General features: G+C 38.4%; 4 protein-coding genes across 7 annotated transcripts in view; 1 reads left to right on the plus strand and 3 right to left on the minus strand.

Moving 5' to 3' along the window:
• The window catches only part of LOC309483996 (uncharacterized protein), an 8,699-nt gene extending 8,392 nt beyond the window's left edge, over positions 1-307 (minus strand). For both annotated transcript variants that reach the window (XR_014200699.1, XM_082150127.1), the window contains exon 1: positions 1-307. This exon is cut by the window's left edge and continues 227 nt beyond it. The gene's annotated coding sequence lies outside the window, so the exon portion shown is untranslated.
• The window catches only part of iglon5 (IgLON family member 5), a 409,655-nt gene that overhangs the window by 99,881 nt on the left and 288,765 nt on the right, over positions 1-21,009 (minus strand). The window lies entirely within an intron of this gene.
• LOC309484004 (contactin-5-like) lies at positions 322-7,353 on the minus strand. Of its 2 annotated transcripts, XM_082150146.1 has the most exons (6): positions 7,256-7,353; positions 7,101-7,157; positions 6,253-6,576; positions 5,848-6,075; positions 1,621-1,690; positions 322-562 (listed from the first exon to the last, which is right to left on the minus strand). In XM_082150146.1, the coding sequence occupies exons 2-6, from the start codon at positions 7,147-7,149 to the stop codon at positions 526-528; spliced, it is 708 nt and encodes a 235-aa protein (XP_082006272.1). In that variant the 5' UTR covers positions 7,150-7,157; positions 7,256-7,353; the 3' UTR covers positions 322-525. The 2 variants fall into 2 exon arrangements, with proteins under 2 accessions (XP_082006272.1, XP_082006273.1); XM_082150147.1 differs by lacking the exons at positions 322-562; positions 1,621-1,690 and adding an exon at positions 4,762-4,796.
• Positions 7,750-20,865, plus strand: LOC309483966 (uncharacterized protein). Of its 2 annotated transcripts, none has more exons than XM_082150066.1 (9): positions 7,750-7,845; positions 8,066-8,123; positions 9,016-9,363; positions 12,832-13,098; positions 15,264-15,548; positions 15,874-15,978; positions 16,067-16,128; positions 16,650-18,179; positions 19,954-20,861. In XM_082150066.1, exons 2-9 carry the CDS (start codon positions 8,081-8,083, stop codon positions 19,978-19,980), a joined length of 2,667 nt encoding a protein of 888 aa, XP_082006192.1. In that variant the 5' UTR covers positions 7,750-7,845; positions 8,066-8,080; the 3' UTR covers positions 19,981-20,861. The 2 variants fall into 2 exon arrangements, with proteins under 2 accessions (XP_082006192.1, XP_082006193.1); XM_082150067.1 differs by lacking the exon at positions 7,750-7,845 and adding an exon at positions 7,919-7,969 and having other exon boundaries at positions 19,954-20,865.

Genomic DNA, 21,009 nt, shown 5'->3' on the forward strand with positions numbered 1-21,009 from the left:
TCAAACCCTCTGAAGATCGCTTCACACGCTTTATTCACTGTACACACTTCTTATTCTCAAACAGCACAATAACAACAAATGAGGTAGATCACAAATGAAGAGGAATGATTTTTTGTAAACAAAAATCTAACAGGCACTTTAAGAATCTTACTTGTCAAGTGAACAGTATAATTCCTCACAATAAACACAAGCACATTCCTCTGTCATAAATAAGTCAAACAAATGTACAATTTCACCGAACTGAAACATTCCCATCTAACAGTAAGAAAGCACGATTTTCCCTGAGAACATTTACACCTGGAAGCTGAGAACTATGAACAATCATTTAAAACAACAACAAAAAACTATGCATTTAAATGGTCACAATGTTTTGAAAAAAAGAGGGGAAAAGCAAGTACATCAACGCAGGTGAAATAAATTAAATCAAAATAATCAGAATAAAACTCTTTAAATGCTTAAACATGCAAATAAATAAAAGGCTGTCTTTAAGTGTATGAGTGACTGCTCATTCCCTGGCTGGATTCCCTAGAGGGTTTCTCTGTGTTTCTTCATGACAAATAACCTGGAATAAAAAAAAGTGAACAGTATGTGAAAAATAACAAAGTAAACCGGCTAGGGCTGGGCTAAAGATATTAATTTTAAATGTCAACAACAATTTGACATCTCAATTCTTATATTTGTTTTATATTATATTTATCATTTAGCACGGTAGTGTATATACATATATACATACAGTACATGTATATGTATATGTGTATATATGTATATACTGTATATGTATATACACTACCGTTCAAAAGTTTGGGGTCAGTAAGATTTTTAATGTTTTTAAAAGAAGTCTCTTCTGCTCACCAAGGCTGCATTTATTTGATTAAAAATACAAACAAAAACAGTCATATTGTGAAATATTATTACAATTTAAATCAGCTGTTTTCTATGTGAATATACAGTAAAGTGTAATTTATTCCTGTGATCAAAGCTGTATTTTCAGCATCATTACTCCAGTCTTCAGTGTCACATGATCCTTCAGAAATCAGTATAATATGATGATTTGATGCTCGAGAAACATTTATGATTATTATCAGTGTTGAAAACAGTTTTTTTACATTTTTATTTCATGATGCTGTGATGAATAGAAAGTTCAAAAGAACAGCATTTATCTGAAATCTAAAGCTTTTGTAACATTAAACACTACCGTTCAAAAGTTTGGGGTCAGTAAGAATTTTTATTTTATTTTGGGGGGAAAGAAATAAAATAAATCAATACTTGTATTCATCAAGGATGAGTTAAACTGATCAAAAGTTACAGTAAAGACATTTATAATGTTAGAAAATATTATATTTTAAATAAATGCTGTTCTTTTGAACTTTCTATTCATCAAAGAATTTAGAAAAAAAAATGTGTACAACTGTTTTCAACTGATAATAATCATAAATGTTTTTTGAGCATCAAATCATCATATTAGAATGATTTCTGAAGGATCATGTGACACTGAAGACTGGAGTAATGATGCTGAAAATCCAGCTTTGAACACAGGAATAAATTACAGTTTAAAATATATTAAAATAGAAAACAGTCATTTTAAATTGTCCTAATAGTAGAAGAGATAAGAGGTCTTACCCGGCAACACAGAGTGCTGTTATTATTACCACTCCGACTGCAATCAGTCCCGTCCAACAGGACCGACATTCTGAAGAGTCAAACACAACACAAGATGACTGACATTACTTTAGAAAACATATGAAGAGTGCAAAATACTTGAAGACTATTTATTCCAAAAATGTACACCTCAAGAAATGAATCGATATACAGCCACAAGCAGATATTAAGGGTCCAAAAACACAGCAATGATTTCAAGGTCACTGCACTGAGCCAGAGCCAGAGCCAGAGCCAGGAGGACCAGAGGGTTTCAGACAGAGAACCTGAATTTGGCAAAGACAAGTTTTCAGCAGATCTAGCTTTCTTGTTCGACAGTTCAGTTCTATGGACTGGTGGCAAAAAGTGGCGAGGACCGTTTGCACAGACAAGCAGGTTATGATGTAATGAAATAAAGGCTTGTCTTATTAATATGAATTATATTATGCACAAATTTAACAGAAGATTTGATGAATAACAGCCCTTGAAAAAATGTTTTTATGTAAAATATTTGGTAACTCTTTACAATAAAGTTTGATTTATTATAACTAAATTAGCTATGTTACTTTATGTTCCCTGGCCTGACTTCCTGTTTCCTGTCCTGGTTGCCATGTTTGTAGTCACTTGTAGTCTTTATTTCCCGTGTGTATTATATAGCTCTTGTGTTTCCCGTCTTGCTCGGTCAGTCGTTGAATGTTTTCCGGCATGTTCGTGTTCTCAGTGTTTCCCTGTTTTGGTTTTGTTTTCATTAAACTACTTTTTGCACACAGATCCTCATCTCTGCCTGCCTTCCCTTGTTTTCAGTATTACAATTTAACGACCTAATAATGAAAAATACCTCGAAAGCATTTTTGGTAACACTTTAAAATAAGGTCTCATTTGTTAACATCAGTTAACACATTTGAACATTATTGTAAAGTGTTACCGCATTTATTAATCTTAGTTCATTTAAAGACTTACTAATGCATCATTAAAATAAAATAAGTTGTATCTGTTAACATTATTTATTGGACCTGAGCCAACAATTTTATTAACAGTTGTATTTTTGTAAATTGTTACCATTTTTTTCTTTATCATTTAATCGTGTAAATCAAAAGATCAGATTTGATGCATCAAAACTAAATCTAGACTGTCAAACCACTCAGTCCTACATTACGGGTGATTTGGAGACATGACGGACATCACGTTAACTACCCACAGAGTTTCTGGGACATTTACTCCTAAATATTCATAAATGCCATACGAAGGGTTGGGTGTCGAGAACCGGTTCCATTTTAGAACCGGTTCCAAATTTTCAAGAACCGTGGATTCGATAAGACATGAGACGATCCATTCCGCTTGTCGATTCCTGTGTGTGCATTTTGATATGACTTTAAACCATTCACGCACAAGAAGAGCCTCTTACGTGTCTTTTTGTATTTAAACGGATAAATACACACAAAAATATGTCAAAATGTCCTCGTAAACACAGTCGTTTATGTCTTAAAGCAACACTAAAGATTATTTTTTACCTTAAAATAATGTTTCCATAATGGTTTCAGTGGTTCATCAAGTCGTGACAGGGTGAACGGCACTTCTGCATTCGCTTTGCGGCCCTCTATCCACTATAAACGCACTATGCAAGTTTGACAGATCGGGTCGCGGATCTGTAGTTCGAATGAGACATAAGAAACTACAAATTTGACTTGCTTTACGGCAAGCGTTACAATAGTCATTATTTTGTTTTTCTTCGTTTCTGATGTCGCAATACATCATACTTTCATAAAATCATGCAACATACTCTACCTTGTCTGTGGACATCGTACATTCCAAAGCCGGTGCTGGATAAACAGCGAGCGTGCGCGCCACGGTAGGCTAAATTATTTACGACAGCGGTAATGGACAATTCCGCTTCCAACCTGTAGGGCGACCGAAGAGGAAACAGTCTTTAGGCCGGCGACACACTGGCTGCGTGGCGAGAGCGTGGTGTTTCTGTTGCGTGTCAGCTGCGTGTCGGCTGCGTGGCGTGAGCGTGGCGTTTCTGTTGCGTGTCAGCTGCGTGTCGGCTGCGTGTCGGCTGCGTGGCGTGAGCGTGGCGTTTCTGTTGCGTGTCAGCTGCGTGTCGGCTGCGTGGCGTGAGCGTGGCGTTTCTGTTGCGTGTCAGCTGCGTGTCGGCTGCGTGGCGAGAGCGTGGTGTTTCTGTTGCGTGTCAGCTGCGTGTTGGCTGCGTGGCGTGAGCGTGGTGTTTCTGTTGCGTGTCAGCTGCGTGTCGGCTGCGTGGCGTGAGCGTGGTGTTTCTGTTGCGTGTCAGCTGCGTGTCGGCTGCGTGGCGTGAGCGTGGTGTTTCTGTTGCGTGTCAGCTGCGTGTTGGCTGCGTGGCGAGAGCGTGGTGTTTCTGTTGCGTGTCAGCTGCGTGTTGGCTGCGTGGCGTGAGCGTGGCGTTTCTGTTGCGTGTCAGCTGCGTGTTGGCTGCGTGGCGTGAGCGTGGTGTTTCTGTTGCGTGTCAGCTGCGTGTCGGCTGCGTGGTATTTTCTATGTCTTTGCACACCAGAAACGTGTCTGACGCGGCGCTACTGCTGATAGGTGACATATGATAAGCCTCATTGGTGATATATTCGACATATGGGGAGAGAGTTGTGGAAGGCCTATACTTCATGTTAAACATAAATATATAGCAGCAAAGACAACGTCGGCAGTATTGATGGCAAAATAGGCTACAGAATATTTCGTTCTGTATTGACAGGTGCAATATTTAAAAAAAATATATAATATTTTTTTTAATTACATTTATTTCTGCATTTATGTCAAAACCTAGAGACTTTCAAACATCAAAATGTCATTTATTAATATGTATTCGTGTCAAAATGACATCTTTTCCTATTCTATTTTGCCTGGATACGCTTCCAACACGCTGGCGTGTCACGTGAAAAATAGGCGTCGGTTCTATTTCTAGCATGCACGTGTTTTGTTCAAACCACAAGCTCTAACCTTTTAACATGGGAGCCGAAATAAAAACAGACACACCACGCAGCTGAGACGCTCGCCACACAGCCAGTGTGTCGCCGGCCTTAGTGTTGCTTTAAGTGAACGTAAACAGTTGAGAAAGAAAACGCACGTGTAACAGTATATTGGATCCGTGCAGCTCTTAAAGTGACAGCAGCCTCACACACCTGATGCCGACTCTACAATAACAACAAAAGACAAAGAGAGAATTCACTTGCTGTTCCTGACTGAATAACTTTTGTAAATATTGGGGCTGTCAGTTAAACGCGTTATTAACGGCGTTAACGCAAACCCATTTTAACGGCGTCAATTTTTTTATTGCGCGATTAACGCCTAGCAAACTTTGTAGGTTTTTTTCACATGCTTTTGCAACAACTAGTAACGTTAGTAGAACTACAACACCACCGGATCTAGCTAGATTGATAAGAGCATTAAAATGAGAAAAACTAATGGGACAAAAAGAAATCAAGAGACATTTAGAACAGTGGTTCTCAACTCCAGTCCTCGGGACCCGCTGCTCTGCACATTTTGTATGTCTCCCTTATTTAACACACCTGAACCAGATCATCAGCTCGTCAGGAGAGACTCCATGAACTGATTTGAGTGTGTCAGATAAGAGAGACATACAAAATGTGCAGAGCAGCGGGTCCCGAGGACTGGAGTTGAGAACCACTGATTTAGAATATATAAAAATGTGTGATTAATTGCGATTAATCGCGAGTTAACTATGACATTAATGCGATTAATCCCGATTAAATATTTTAATCGTTTGACAGCACTAGTAAATATATTTGTAATGCATATTTTATTTTTTAAAGTGCAGTGTTATTTTACATTTGATTACAGTTTATGTACCTGAATACCTAAAAATCTTAAGATATTTTTTTATTTCAATTATATCTTTGTTCTGTTGTATTTATTTGTGCGATTGCTAATTTTTTATTTTGCTTTATTTTCATGTTTATTTGTCCTTAATAATGCTTGAAATGTATATTAGTTAGGCTAGTTATTTTTGCTATGATATTTCTAAACCACAGGCAAAAGTTCCTTGTGCAAGTGTTCTTTAGCCTGTATATTTCTTTATGGTATTCAGCTACAATGAAATGTTTTGCAATAAGGCTTAGAATAAATGTGAATGATATCCAAGGTTTCTTTTTTTTTGAGAATTGGGATGATTAGAATTCAAACGATACCAAACCCTAGCCATACATTCTTGACATTGAAAAATACCTTTTGGTGCTTCGGAATGTGTCGTGAGCGTTACGCCGAGGCTGCTCTTGATGACGCAGGTGTAGTTAACTCCCTGAACCTCTGAGATATCGAGTCTACTGCCGGTTTGATTGGTTACTGGAACGCCATCAACCAGCCATGAGAACTGAGGACTGTCCCACTGCGCCTTGTCATGTTTATCCACCACACACTCCAACACACGTGCAATCCACGCCTTTGGAGGTTCCTCTGAAAGGAGAGAAAGAAGTATGTAAAAAAAGAAACTTGTTCAACTGGTTTTGTGTGTGTGTGTGTGTGTGTGTGTGTGTGTGTTCTGCACAACTTAAATAGCTGTGCATGAATACAAATATTCAAAAGAGCTGGTGCACAGGTCAATCATAAAATGGAAACTAGGGACATAGTTACCTATCTTTCGCACTTCTAGAGAGTCATGCTCCTGATATCCATTACTGTCTGTAACGGTGACCCTGTAGATCCCAAAGTCTCCTTCTGCAACATCAGTGATCTGCAGAAGTGCATTGTCTTTCTCGAAAGATATTCTGCTTCCATGACCACCTAAGAGTCTGAAATGGTCCTTGTCTCTCTCTCGGTCCCACGTCACCATGTCTATCACGTCGTCTGGGTTCTTCTTGAATACGGCTTCCAAAACAAGAGTTTGACCAAGCGCAACATAGAGAGGTCGTCCAGTCTTAAAATGTACTGATATTGATCCATGAAGACACACAGGCACTGGGGACAGTTATTTGAAAACAATTAATATGTTATGATATTACATATAATAGGGTTTGCAAACTGACTGGTCCCAATGCCTTTTAGTTTCACCCCCTTTTTTTCTGACAAATGCATGCATAATAATTGTAAAGCAATAGTTTTAGGATGTAAAACGTTCACTCTTCCAAACTTACAAGCATGAAAATGATTTAGAAATAGATTTTGCCACTCCAAATGACTCAATAATTTAAAATAATTTAAAGTAATACAAGTAATTTTTGAAAATGCATTCTAATATTAAAATAGCATTTTTATTTACAGTGTTTATTTTGATATATTTTCTGTATTGATGTAATTTCCATGTTTTACTTTAACAATTTTAATTCGAAGAATGTTTGTGGATAAAACTGTTCTTTGCTGCCGAGAAAAATGATTAAAGAAACACAGAGATTAGACTTGCCTTTGAAGTATTATTACATGCCCAAACAGGTTTTATAGTTTAATAATTAACTATTTCATTCAATAACACCAGACACACTCACTCAGAATAACGGCGGTACACAGAATCCACACCAACATCCAAGATCCCATGATGACACCTGACAAACCATTAGAGACTGAGATTATTTCTGCCTTTCTTTTTTCTTTCATTCAGGTGAGACTGACTGTTGGCCAGGTCTAAAAAAAACAATCTTACCTTGACTTTCGAAGCTTAAACTCCGTGTTTACTGTCTTTCTGTTGTAGTGAGATCGTCTTGCGGTTATTATAATGAACGAAATGAGTTTTCAGGAAAATGATTATCGTTACCCTCCTGAATATTACGTGACTTTACGTCAATAATGAACAGGGGTGGCCACGCCCCTATAGGCTAACGTCAACCGAACTTAAGTCTTTTTTTTGGTGTGAAATCCTATTAAACGTTTGCTCTGTCGAAAGTTGATTTTTATGATGAATATGCTTGAACATATATTGTAATAATGAAAAAAAAATGGTTTTGTAATAATTAATAAGTAGAAAAACGTATCCTTAACATATAAATATGTACAAATATGAATCAGAAAATTAATTAATTAATTAATTAATTAATTGATTTAGTTATTATTACATTTCCAATGTATATTTTTCCTTCTAAGGATGATCGATGATCTCAGTTGTTGTTGTGATGATGCTGTGAGGCGTCGACAGGTAATCAGGAAGTTAAAGCGACGCGTCGTCTGTTGCCGAAAACACACTCCACACACACGGACGTAAAGACACGAAAATGAAAACCAAGCGAAGACTGCTTAGTGAGTCTCTATAACAGCTTTCATTTCTCATTTTAATGCTATAATAATCGCAGGCTCTGTCGTCGTGCTTGAGCACCGAATTCCAGCTAAGTTGTTAAAGCAATCCCTTATAACAGTGATTGATGTCGGTATCTCTTTTAATTTGACAGAATGTCTCTTATTATGATTTAATGTGTGATTGAATGAAACATCTGGAAACTAATTGAATGTTTTTGCTCAGGCCCTGCAGACTGACATGAACACACTGCTGAATCCTGTTGTGATTTTCTCATTGATAAGTGAGTTGTGTGTCTTCAATCTGTCTCACGATTTCCAGATGTGAGTTTGTAGAAGAAACACCCGTGCATTTTACAGTAGGCCTACCCGGCCGTTTAAATTAGACAACAACAATAATATACCTCACATGTAAAACACTTCATTTTTCACTGAAAATAACAAACCTGGAAAAAAAATACAGCATTAACAAAAGCAACTTGCAATAGATAACTGATGCAAAATAAAAGATACATAATTTGACTAGAGGTATCAGTACCAACTCAGTTTTAATAGAAAAAATTAGAAAAAATAATGTGAAAACAATTAGTTCATATAATAACCAACACTTTAGTGTTCGGAATGTCTGGATTATATCAGGCGATCACTTCAAAAACACTGATGCCGAAAAATCACAGACAGATGCACGAAATATTTAAAGCTCTGACGTACAAGTACTGAATTTCGTCAGACACAGTTTGAGTTGCACCTGTTTTACAGCATTCTGCCTTTTGTTTGAGCTCTTACGCCCATCGTTTGCATGTCTCCTCAAGCCACACCTGGCTATATGAATGCATTTCTTTCAGATGCATTGGCATTTTCACTATCTTTTTTTTGTCTGTGTTTGTATTGTGTGTTTGTAGAACATTCCCATTGTTAATGTGACGAACTAAACCTGTCTACTTTTGCAAGGACATCTGTGTAAACTTAAGGAGAAGAACTGACTTTATGCATCCAATTCACATCTGTTTAATATCATATTTACATTAAAATAAAAATCTTTTGCGAAGCATTTGAATAGCATCAGATAAACTTTGTTTAGTTTAAAAAAAATAATAATTATGCAAATACATACATAAAGCCTGTATTAACTGTTGAAGCAGCTTTCACTAACTTTCCATCACTAACTCTCCATAGGTTTGCCTTTGGTCGCTGTGTGTCTGGACCCTGTTCCAGTTCAGTTTGAGAAGACACCAGTGTTGGTGGCATCAGGGAAAGATGCTATCTTTACAGTACAGACCGTGTCTAACGTGCCTCTTATCAGATGGACTGATAGCGGAGGGATTACACTGGCGATGTGGGTAAACGGTAACCCTTCTGTTCTGCCCGTCCAACAGTATCAGAACAGAATCTCAGTCACTGCCACTCAGCTCAAAATCAGTGACAGCCAGCTCCGTGATTCTGGAAACTACAGCGTCTCTGTCGAACCCTCTTCTACCTCTGGACTCGGTTTGAACACCCGTTCAGTGCAGCTCAAGGTGTTTGGTATGATGCTACACATTACTTAAACGAATAGAAAACATTGTTTACTCACCCTGTTATTGAAACTTATTTCTGCCACAAAAAAAAAAAAAAAAAGGTAACTGCAACTTTTTGTCTCGCAATTCAGACTTTTCTTCTCAGAATTGCGAGATATAAACTCGCAAGTGATCATATATATATATATATATAGATATATACTTTATTTATCCTGAGTGAAATTCAAGTATCCAGTAGCATACGAAAACATACATAAATTAAACATACATTAAACCTATTAAAATAAAATTAACTTCACTTACAACACAATAGCCACAATAGAACAGTGCAAAACAGCAAACAGTGCAAATTGAGGTAAAGAGTGCAGAGGGAGGTAGAAATGATCCAATTGTGTATTGTCCTCCCTGCCGTGACTAGGAGCTGTTGTACAGTCTGATGGCCAGTGGGACGAAAGAGCTTTTAAATCTGTTGGTGGAGCTGGGCTGGGACAGTAGTCTGCCACTGAACACACACTCCTCTGCCCGCTGAAGGTGTTGTGCAGAGGGTGGTGGACGTGGTCCAGTATGGACAGCAGTTTGTCCAGGGTCCTTCTTTCTGCCACCGTCACCAGAGAGTCCAGCTCTGAGACAGCTCTCCTTACCAGTCTGTCCAGTCGACCGGTGTCTCTCTTCTTGCTGCTTCCTCCCCAACAAACTACAGCATAAAAGCGGACGCTGGCCACCACAGACTGGTAAAACATCTGCAGTAGTTTTTTGCAGATGTTGAAGGACCCCAGCCTTCTCAGGAAGTACAGACGGCTCTGCCCTTTCCTGCGGAGAGAGTCCATATTTGCTGTCCAATCCAGCTTGTCATCCAGTAGAAGCCCCAGATACTTATAAGTGCTGACCACCTCCACATCAACCCCCTCGATGGACACAGGCTGGAGATATGGTTTCTTCCTTCTGAAGTCCACCACTATTTCCTTGGTCTTGGACAAGTTCAGCTGCAGATGGTTGGTCCTGCACCACCTCACGAAGTCCTCAACTAGGCTCCTGTACTCCCTCCTCCTGTTCATCCTTGATACAGCCAACTATCGCAGTATCGTCTGAGTATTTCTGCATATGGCAGAGCCCGGAGTTATACTGGAAGTCAGATGTGTACAAGGTGAAGAGGACAGGAGAGAGCACGGTCCCCTGTGGTGCTCCGGTGCTGCTGAACCACAGTGTCTGACATGCAGCCCTTCAGTCTGACGTACTGTGGTCTCTCTGTGAGGTAGTCCGTAATCCATGTCACCAGGAGTGGGTCCACCCTCATCTCTGTCAGCTTGTCTCTCAACAGGAGCGGCCGGATGGTGTCGAAGGCGCTGGAGAAATCAAAAAACGATATTCTCACAGCGCCCCTCTCCTTGTCCAGATGTGAGTAGGCCCTGTGGAGCAGATAGAGGATGGCATCCTCCACGCCCATCTTCTCCTGGTATCCAAACTGCAGTGGATCTTGTGAATGGTGAACCTGAGGTCTGAGGACATGGAGCAGCATTATATATGTAGCAGCAATAATATGCACGGTTACTTCCTGGTTTTTCGATAAGCCAGCTTGGGCATTTCCAGTGAACTGTTAGCTGTCATTCTGAACTCGCTTTGCATCGATACGAAACCATCAATGGTTGACTTTTAAATGTAATGCAGTTATCACACTTACATAATTTGCCAATAAACCAGTGTCAGTGGCAGAAGCCAATGGGAACGTTCGAATAAGAAACACGGATGTCTGTAATTGACCCTTCACATGGAGTTTGATTGACAGGCGATCTGACCAATCGTCATCCGCCGAATCCGCCATTTTTGTCCGACAAAGCAGTCAGGGGAGTTAGTAGATTAACGTTGGAGAATTTGAACTTGAAAAGCAGAGTGTACTGATGTCTTTCCGCAGTTATAACAACATTCCTTCTTATATTCTTTCATGTTTATTTGATGCTATCAATTAACTAGAAGGAGGAGATGATCGGTAGCTTTAAGAGGCTCTACAGCGATCTGTCACGACACATTAAAGAGCCACAAAACAGTATTTATTGTTTAAATTTCTTTAAAAAATGACCAAATGTGAAAGTTGAGACTTTGTTAACATATCAAAAGTAACCTGGTCTGTCCTGTCTGTCAGCGCGTTGTCAGTGTCCTCTCTGCTCCGAGATGTATATTTCACTGTGTGAGAACATGGTGTGTGGCGTGGCTTGTCGGACATAGCAACAGTAACTAAAGGGGGCGGGTCTTTGCGAACGGTCTATTGGACACACATTTCTTTTTCCACATTTTTAATGTGATTACCAAAAACATTATTTGTTCATTCTTCAGAGATCGTCCCCATTTGTAAAACCGAACGTCTCAAGATGTAGGAAATCCAACATTTGATAGAAAACACTTGTATTTAAAAAATACATTATTTACGATTATAACCAGTAGATGGCGGCAGAGAAACATTTATTGTCTCATATTAGCTATTTACTATTTACAAACATTTTGAACAAATATTAAACATTCTAAAATCACTAGGTTTTAAAAATAAATTTTGTCAAGGTTTAGCACTTTTTGGTAGTTAAGTATGAAGTAGGAAACGTCACAAAGTCTTGGAAAAACAACTTTTCTTTAAACTGTGAATGGATTACACAGAAAGCATATACTCCCTTTATAATCACAGAAGCTGTCAGTCAGTGCAGCTCAAGCTCAGATTTCACTTGTGAAAACTAAAGTGCACAATAAATCTTTAATTTGCACTCTTGACACTATTTTTTCCAAATGAAAGTGTGTAAACTAATGGTCGAATTTAATTTTGCTGTATAGGAAGACTGGGATGCGTCTCTTTTTACATTGTCTAACTAAATTTATGCTAGCCTTGACTATTTAAGTGACCATATTCTGATTATAAACTAAGTATTACACTATTGATGCTGTTAAAGCTACCTCAGGACATTGAAGATATAATCACCACACCACACCGGCTCATTTTATTTCAGAAGTTCTTAAGAACGTTCTGTGCATCTGGTCAGTTCTGAAAAGAAAAGTCTGAATTGTGAGAAAAAAAGTTGCAATTACCTTATTTTGTTATTCTGTGGAGAAACAACAGATTTATGAGACGTAAACTCAGAATTACGAGACAAAATGTCAGAATTGCGAGATGTAAACTCAGAATTACGAGACAAAATGTCTGAATTGCGAGATGTAAACTCAGAATTACGAGACAAAATGTCAGAATTGCGAGATGTAAACAGAATTACAGGAGAAAACAAAACAAAATTATGAGATATAAACTCAGAATTGCAATATACAATCTCGCAATTCTTAGGAAAAAAAGTTTCTCTCAATCGTGCGATACAAACTCTCCCAAAAAAGTCAGAACTGGAAGATATAAAGTTGCAGTTGTGAGAAAAATAGTGAGACTTGTGAGATAAGTCGTGGCGTAAACAACCTTCCATAATACCCTGTCCTTGTTGTCCATCTTCAGATGCAGTGAACGGAGTGAGTTTGTCTCCGCCTCCTCTTCCTCTGGAAGGTGCGAATGTGTCGCTGAGTTGCATCTGGTCTGCGGGTTCAGAGGTCAGTGTGGTTTGGGGTAAAGGAGGCGCTGCTCTGTCCTCTGACACCCGCATCACTATCAGCGCTGGATCTCTGGTCATCAGGCCAGCCAGGAGAGATGATGCCGGGGAGTATTCCTGTACCGTCAGCAATGCCGTCAGTGCACAGACAGCCACGGCCACCCTCAGCGTCTACTGTGAGTCATTCACCATTACTGTTGTGTCATTGTTGCAGAAACTACTCACCATTTGCTGAATTTCTATATTATGAATTTTGCAGTAACTGTAAATATCGCTGTACATGTTTTTCATTTATTTTTTACAGTAACTGTATATATTACAGTTTTGGGCTGGAAATGTAACTCCATGTTATACAGTACAGGCCAAAAGTTTGGACACATTACTATTTTTAATGTTTTTGAAAGAAGTTTCTTCTGCTCATCAAGCCTGCATTTATTTGATCAAAAATACAGAAAAAAAAGTAATATTGTGATATATTATTACAATTTTAAATAATTGGTTTTCAATTTATTATACTTTAAATTATCATTTATTTCTGTGATGCAAAGCTGAATTTTCAGGATCATTACTCCAGTCTTCAGTGTCACATGTGACATCCAGTCTATCACATGATCCTTTAGAAATCATTCTAATATTCTGATTTATTATGAGTGTTGGACACAGTTCTGCTGCCTAATATATTTGATGAATAAAAGGTTAAAAAGAACTGCATTTATTCAAAAAAAAAAAAATATATTTCTAATAATATAAATCTTCTTTACTATCCCTTTTTATCAATTTAACACATCCTTGCTGAATAAAAGTATTGATTTAAATTTTTTTTTTAAAGAAAAACATTTACTGATCCCAAATTACTGACCAGTAGTGTATATTGTTGTTACAAAAGATTTCTATTTTTAAAACATTTGCTTCTTTTTGTTATTTTATTTTTATTTTATTTTTATTCATCAAAGTATCCTAAAAAAGTATCACAGGTTATGAAAAAATATTAAGCAGCAGAACTGTTTCCAACTTTGATAATGAATCATCATATTAGAATGATTTCTAAAGGATCATGTGATAGACTGGAGTAATGATCCTGAAAATTCAGCTTTGCATCACAGAAATAAATGATAATTTAAAGTATAGTAAATTGAAAACCAATTATTTTAAATTGTAATAATATATCACAATATAAAAAATTAAAAATTGTATTGATCAGGGTTGGAGCTAAACTGTGCAGGACAGTGGCCCTCCAGGACCGAGTTTGAGAAACCCTGCTTTACTCTAAGACTGAAATAAAAATATATTAAATAAAATTTATAATAGTATCTCAATGATACTAGGTTTTCCAAGACTGTGGAAAGCTTTGTTCTTAAATGGAAAAAGACTGTTAAAGAAACTATGTCAGAAATATGAATTAAACAAATTGAAATGAGAAATCTGTCACTTTACATGTCTGACTAGCTTACTTTAATGTTTGATTTGTCATATGTTAAATCATTTTAATATATTGATCTATCAATAATATATTTAAGAAATCTTGCAACCCCCTGTTTGAGAACTACTGGTCTAGAAAAGTTATATTATTAATGCAGCAAATTTGTAATGTGCAAATTGGACATCTGTCCAACAAGACCTCAAAAGAGTTTATATTCTTTGCACGTCAACCTTGTGTGAAAATGTCTTGCAGTTTCTCTGCTAACTGCATGTTTTACATCGACAGCATGTGTTCAGAGACAGCGCAGACACATGACGTAAAATTAACCAAAGAGCTTATAATGTTCCAGTTTGTTGGACAACCATAACCATGACATATTATAAGACATAATTGAGGAATAATTTCTGCCCCACTAGTGACAAATTGCTATTTTTGAGGAACATGACAACACCGGCTCAACCAACAGGCCAGCCTATGACTACAGAAACCAAACTCTCATTATTATTGAGTTTTATTGTTTTTAGTATTTTGTTTTGAACTGCAGTGTTTCATAATGTGAAGCAAATGTTGCACTGATCTCAGGCTTATTAATGCGTCATAAATAATTAGACTTTTGTTTTGTGTCCAGCAAGTTACAAATAAAAAAACAATCAAATTAGATGAAGCACCTTTTATGTGTATTGTTGGATAACACTTAAAAAAAATATATATATATATTTCTGTTTTATTTATTAGATTATCAAATATAGACATTACCACATTGCAATTTAATTTTCATTGAATTTCCATAAAAAATAAATACATTGTGACCTATACGATTATAGTGATATAAAATGACTCTGAAAGATACTGAGCAGCTGTTTGACAAGCCTGGTAAATTGTCATTAAGCATTTTAATCTTTAATATTGTTGGTTCCTCAGATGGTCCAGACGCCCCACAGTTGACTAAGACCTCGAGTGAGTGTGTTGGCGGTGGAGATGCAACGGTGGGCCAGACGGTGCGTCTCACCTGTGCGTCTACCTCTCTACCTCCTGCCTCCTTCTCATGGGCACTCAACGGCCAGCCCGTGACCGCCGGCCAATCAGGGAGTGGCGTGCTGAGTCTGCAGATCTTCTCCACCAATCAGAGTGGGGCTTACACCTGCACCGCGCGGAATGACATCACAGGAGGAGCATCGACGCAGCAGATAGACCTGGCCATTGTGGGTGAGTTAATGGCTCTCTGTGGCACTACAGTGACGGATGCATCTGTCAGTTCATTCTTCGGCCTGACATTCATTTTCTTGACCGGAGAGGGAGTAATCAACTACAGGATTGATAAATTCATGTGTCACTATACTGGAAGGGGTCATAATTTCCATCCGCCCACAATGCATTTCCTCTGCAGGATACTTTCCCCTATTTGCTAGCTCCATTATTGATGATTCTGTGATGTGTTTTTCTCTCCATTAATGTCTTCTGTTCTTTGGGGTGCTTGCTAATCTGAGTCTTCAAATGTAAAATCTAAAAATCATGTTCTCCTGCTTCACAGGTACGTGTCTCAGTGGAGGGGCCGTAGCAGGGATTGTCGTTGCATGTGTTGTTGCACTCATCATTATTATTATTGTCATTATTGTGCTCCTGCGACAAAGGAATGGTACGTCCCTCCTCAATGCTTCTGCTCATCTGCTGTTTTGCTTTTTGATGCTAAAGGCTCTGACATGCTCATATGCTCATGTTCACAGTTGATCGGAGACTCAGAGATGCTCTTGGACCTCAGAAGACAAACCAGAATGAAGGCACCACAGTACGACAGTACCACTTTCTATTATTGTGTTCTGTGTAATGTAGATTAATACCTCTGGGCTGTAAAATATTTAGATTTTCTTTTTCTTTTTTTGCCATTTCATCATGAACATGAGATATTGCGAATTATTATTATTATTATTTATTTTTTACATATGACATAAATCATTGAGTTTTGAAATGTTTGATTAAATTGGACATCAATGAATTGCACCAAATTTCACTCTTTAGGATAAACTCCTTAAGATCCACGTTTTAAGATCTCATTCAAGGTCTTGTTTTCTCGGTTACACTTACCAACTCTAGCACTGTTTTTGCTACTAAATATGGTATTAAAACATCTTTATATTAAGACTCTCATATTCGCTAGTTGCAAGATAAGGATTACAAAACTAGTCTAATGTATTTTAGAAAACATATTGGCCACATAAAAGTACCTTGTAATCATTTCAAAGTTCATTATGTTGCCCAGCCTTAACATCTTTTTCAATTTAACAATAGTACTGCTTTTTTTTTCTTCAGATTGCAAACAGAGCTCTTGTCAATGGAAACCACCCTGATCCAACATTACACAGCTCACTGCCACAGAACTTCACCGCAATTCCCAATAACAACAATGGGAACATCAACACAATGCCAGAAAACATTCCCAGCAACCCCAACCCACTCCATCATAATGGCCATATGAACGCGGATGTATTTCACCACGACTTCAGTGCATTCCCAGACAATGGGCATCAAAACAACAATTCATATCCAAACAATGACCCTCAGAGGTCGTTCCCACAGCCTGTCCAGCACAACCCTAATATTCTCATACAAACGGGTAGATCTCAGCCTGGTGCACTTGCTCATACGGTTCATGTAAACCTCAACACGTCGCCACGTGCTGACCAGCTTAGCAATGCACAACCTCAAACAGTGCATGTCAACTTGAACACATACCCTCCGGAAGCAAACCAGCCGAGTCGGGAAATCTGGCAACATGCAGACCAGAGAGAAAGTGCACCACAGAGTCAGCACACGAACAGCAACCATCAAAATCTTTCTCAGACTGGTTTGTTAAACTCTGAGCCTTTGAGTTTGGGTAATCAAACACAGACGAATGCTTCGACAAATGGATTTCGCCAACCCAACGCCCTCATTCAGACGGGCCACTCGCACCCTACCAACCAAACCAATGCAAACCGCCGAACTACCAACTCACGATCTTCAGCAGAGGTTCCACATTCAAACCCTGTTTGGACCAACAACCAGATAAACGACACCCGCACCAACACACACCTCCAGCAGATGCCTTGGGACCGTTTGCAGGAAACGCCGGCATACCCCAACCGTGAAGTAGACAGCTCGGACAGCAGTGGATCCTCGGATTGGCGGTTTAGATCTCCACAACGAAATGCACGGCAAGGTCATTCTAGTGGGAGAAACCAGGAGACTGAACCTACAGGCAGGATAACCCAAGCTCCTTCTGCTTCCCAAAGAGGAGACCCCCAAAGACCAATCGCTCACAACGTGCTCAGCCAGTCTCAAATTGACCCAAATGTGCAGATGCAAGTTATACAACAGAGCATCAGCACACAGCCACAAATACAGACTACAGTACCTCAAATCCAAACCTCTCAGAATCCAATGACTACATCTCATCAAACACATCCTCAGACACAAACTGTCTCCAGACCAAATCAGACCGTGGCTCAGCCATCCATTCCTCTCACTCAGGCTGCACTACGCCAACACACCGCCCAGACCAATAACCCTTCTGACAACCGGATCCAGCAGACTCACGCTGCCCTGCAGAACCCTGGACCTTCTCCACCCATCCAGCAGCTTAACAAAGCGGGTCAGAAGCCTCCTACTCCTCCTCCAGTGTTGAGTCCGGATCAGTTCCAGATGCTTCCACGTGAACATGTGCAACAGGCGCGCAACGTCCAGCCTGTGAACGTGCAACGCAGACACAGACCTCCAAACGTGACTCGAGTGCGGCATACGAGCCCTCAACGATTGCCAGGAATGCATCCCATGCATGGACACCCAATGCACACGCAACAGGTTAGTAACAGTAAATGAGTGAAATGCACGAGCTAGTCATGATCCTCAGGTGCTACAGAGTAAAAAATTATGACTTCATCCATGTTTTAGTGAAATTTGAATGAATGAATGAAATCTTTATTTCGAACAATAAAAAAAAAAAAACAGCAACACATGAAATATCCATCAATAAAATAAAACAAAAAAAATAAAATAAAAAATAAATTAAGCATAATAATCAACCTGTTCGAAAAGGGATAGGTAGAAGCCCTAGGCTTGTCAGGACCTTCCCCCAGTAACTACCCAAACCAAATCACAATCGAACAAGATAATCCAACATAGCGTTTAAGATAATACAGAAAAAACTACTAAATTAAATAATGCTTTATCTTAATATTAAGATAAAGATAAAGAAGCATAAACAAAAACCATTATCAAGCATGCTTTACAAGTTACATTTACATTTACATTTACATTTATTCATTTAGCTGACGCTTTTATACAAAGCGACTTACAATTGCTATATATGTCAGAGGTCGCACGCCTCTGGAGCAACTAGGGGTTAAGTGTCTTGTTAAGAGTTAAGAGTTATCATTCACCCTCACCACTTCTGTACTTATCAAAAATAATAAAAATTTTACCTTTTTTTTTAACTTGCAACATGTTAACACTTTGTTTGATGCACATGCAATTTCAAAATGCATTTTCATTATTACGTTACCTCCTAAGATATCTCGTTTAGGCATTCCTTCATGGTATCCTATATGATGCATGCAATCCCACCATGCAATGCACTGAGCTCAGTGAGTAAATGAATCCAAGATAGCTGACAAATCATGAGAAATGCACATTTATTTAAAGAATTTTACTCAGTATTTGAATGTGCTGTGTATGTAAATGCATATTAAAATTTCACACAGTCAGCTCAGCTGTATGCTATTTGTGTTTGACCAATGTCGTGCGTTCCAAATCAGTCACTTAAGAGGATATGAAAATGTTAAGGCTCTTTCACATGACTCACATCAAGCCTTAAGTGCACCGTTTTGATCTCCATGTGAAAAGCACTGCAGATAGCGTCACGGAAAAGCAATTTTACGAGGTCGCTAGGTGTGAAAGAGGGCGGTGGGCACAGTACACGGTGAAAACACGTATTTGAGCCTCGTACAGAATCTGCGGTGATTGTTTTGACACATTTTAGAAATAAAAAAAATAAATAAAATTGGGTTCACCAAGTTTTACAGCATGATTTAAATAAGTGCTAACACTTTACAATACAGTCTCAATGGTTAACATTATGTCATGCATTAGCTAAAATGACCTAACCGCATTTATCAATATTAGTTGATAAAAATAGTTGTAAATTGTTTGTTCTTGTTAGTTCACAGTGCATTAACTAACGTTATTGTATTTAATGTTGAAATTAACATTAACTTAGATTAATTGTCAGCTCATGTTAACTAATGTTTACCAATACATTATGATGATTTCAAGATCTCTTCATAAAGTTTGACTTTTAAATTATTGGGTGTCTTCTACTCTAAATGATTATTAACTTGTGTGCAAAGTTGGACTTGTCATTGCACAGGCAGACTTTTCATACATCATGCAAATTGTCTTCTAATCATTCGAGGCAAATTGTTGAAATTGAACTTTAAACCGAAGTAACACTGTAGCTCATGCTGAGTTCAGTTCATTGGGCAACGCTGACTCGGGTGATGTGAAAGGGCCTTTAGACGTGATATATATATCAAATGAAGCATTTTGTTCTTTCTTTTCCCCTTCTTCTCTCCCGCAGGTCCACAGAGGCAGACCCAGACGCTGAGAAAATGCAGTGCTCATCTAGATCGACACTATTTGCACTGCAAAAAACTTTCTTACAAAGCACAATGTCTCTCTGGTGGAAAGAAACAAATGCTCAGCCATTCCTCCGGCCCTCCGCTTATTGTGCCATACAAATCTTTTGTATTTTGTCAGGGCGACCACATTATTGATAAAAAAGACTGATCTTTTTGTTTCTCCTACACAACTGTCACGTAGGCATGTGAAAGCCATGGCTGTTGAATAGGACACCGTGTGAGTTTTATCCACGGGAACAATGCTGCTATGGGATTTGAAGTGTCTGAAAATAAAACACAATATAGTGTTTTTCCACAGACAGGAAGACTCGAACAAAATCCAAATGAATTAGGATGGCTGGCAGAGCTGAACTGCTAAATGATAAATAATGGACTGCCACTATTTGTCCTCTCGCATCTATTTATTCAGCTTTCTGCTCACAGATGCTTCTTGTAACGCCGCTCAATTACTGCGATCCGCTACGCTGCTTTTGTGGATGGATTGCGCATTTGAGTATGAAGGAGACCGACCTAACGGACGTGTAATTAATTAAGCTCTTTAATTTCTTTGTTAATGATGTGGAAAATGCTAATGACTTTAAGTAAAATAGGTTGTTGACAGGCCTAACAAAAAACATGATGAAAAGCAAATGTTTGATCAGATGTTTCGTGTACTTTAATGCACACAGGAAGTTGTTACAAATAAATTCTCTCAATTTTATTCGCTTTGTTCTTCATTTAATGCAAGTTTTTTACTCTCAGTCATACTCACGAATCAATTTTAATTGTACTCATTCAATCTCACGTTCTTCTATTTGTAGCACTTTGTGTGCATGCAGGTGTGTGCGAATTCTCATCAAGATGTTCGTAGAAGACACTTCCCTCGGACTTTCAAGCGCTGAGTAAAATTAATATTAGTTCAAAGTGCATGCATTTATAAATGTCTGCAATGTAAAGAAAAAGCATTCTGTGGCTGATGTTTGAAAAAGACTCGCCTCTTTCAGTGAAATGAAAAA

This window comes from Leuciscus leuciscus (genome assembly GCF_965113295.1).
Source record: "Leuciscus leuciscus genome assembly, chromosome: 20".
In the NCBI taxonomy this organism is placed as follows: Eukaryota; Metazoa; Chordata; class Actinopteri; order Cypriniformes; family Leuciscidae; genus Leuciscus; species Leuciscus leuciscus.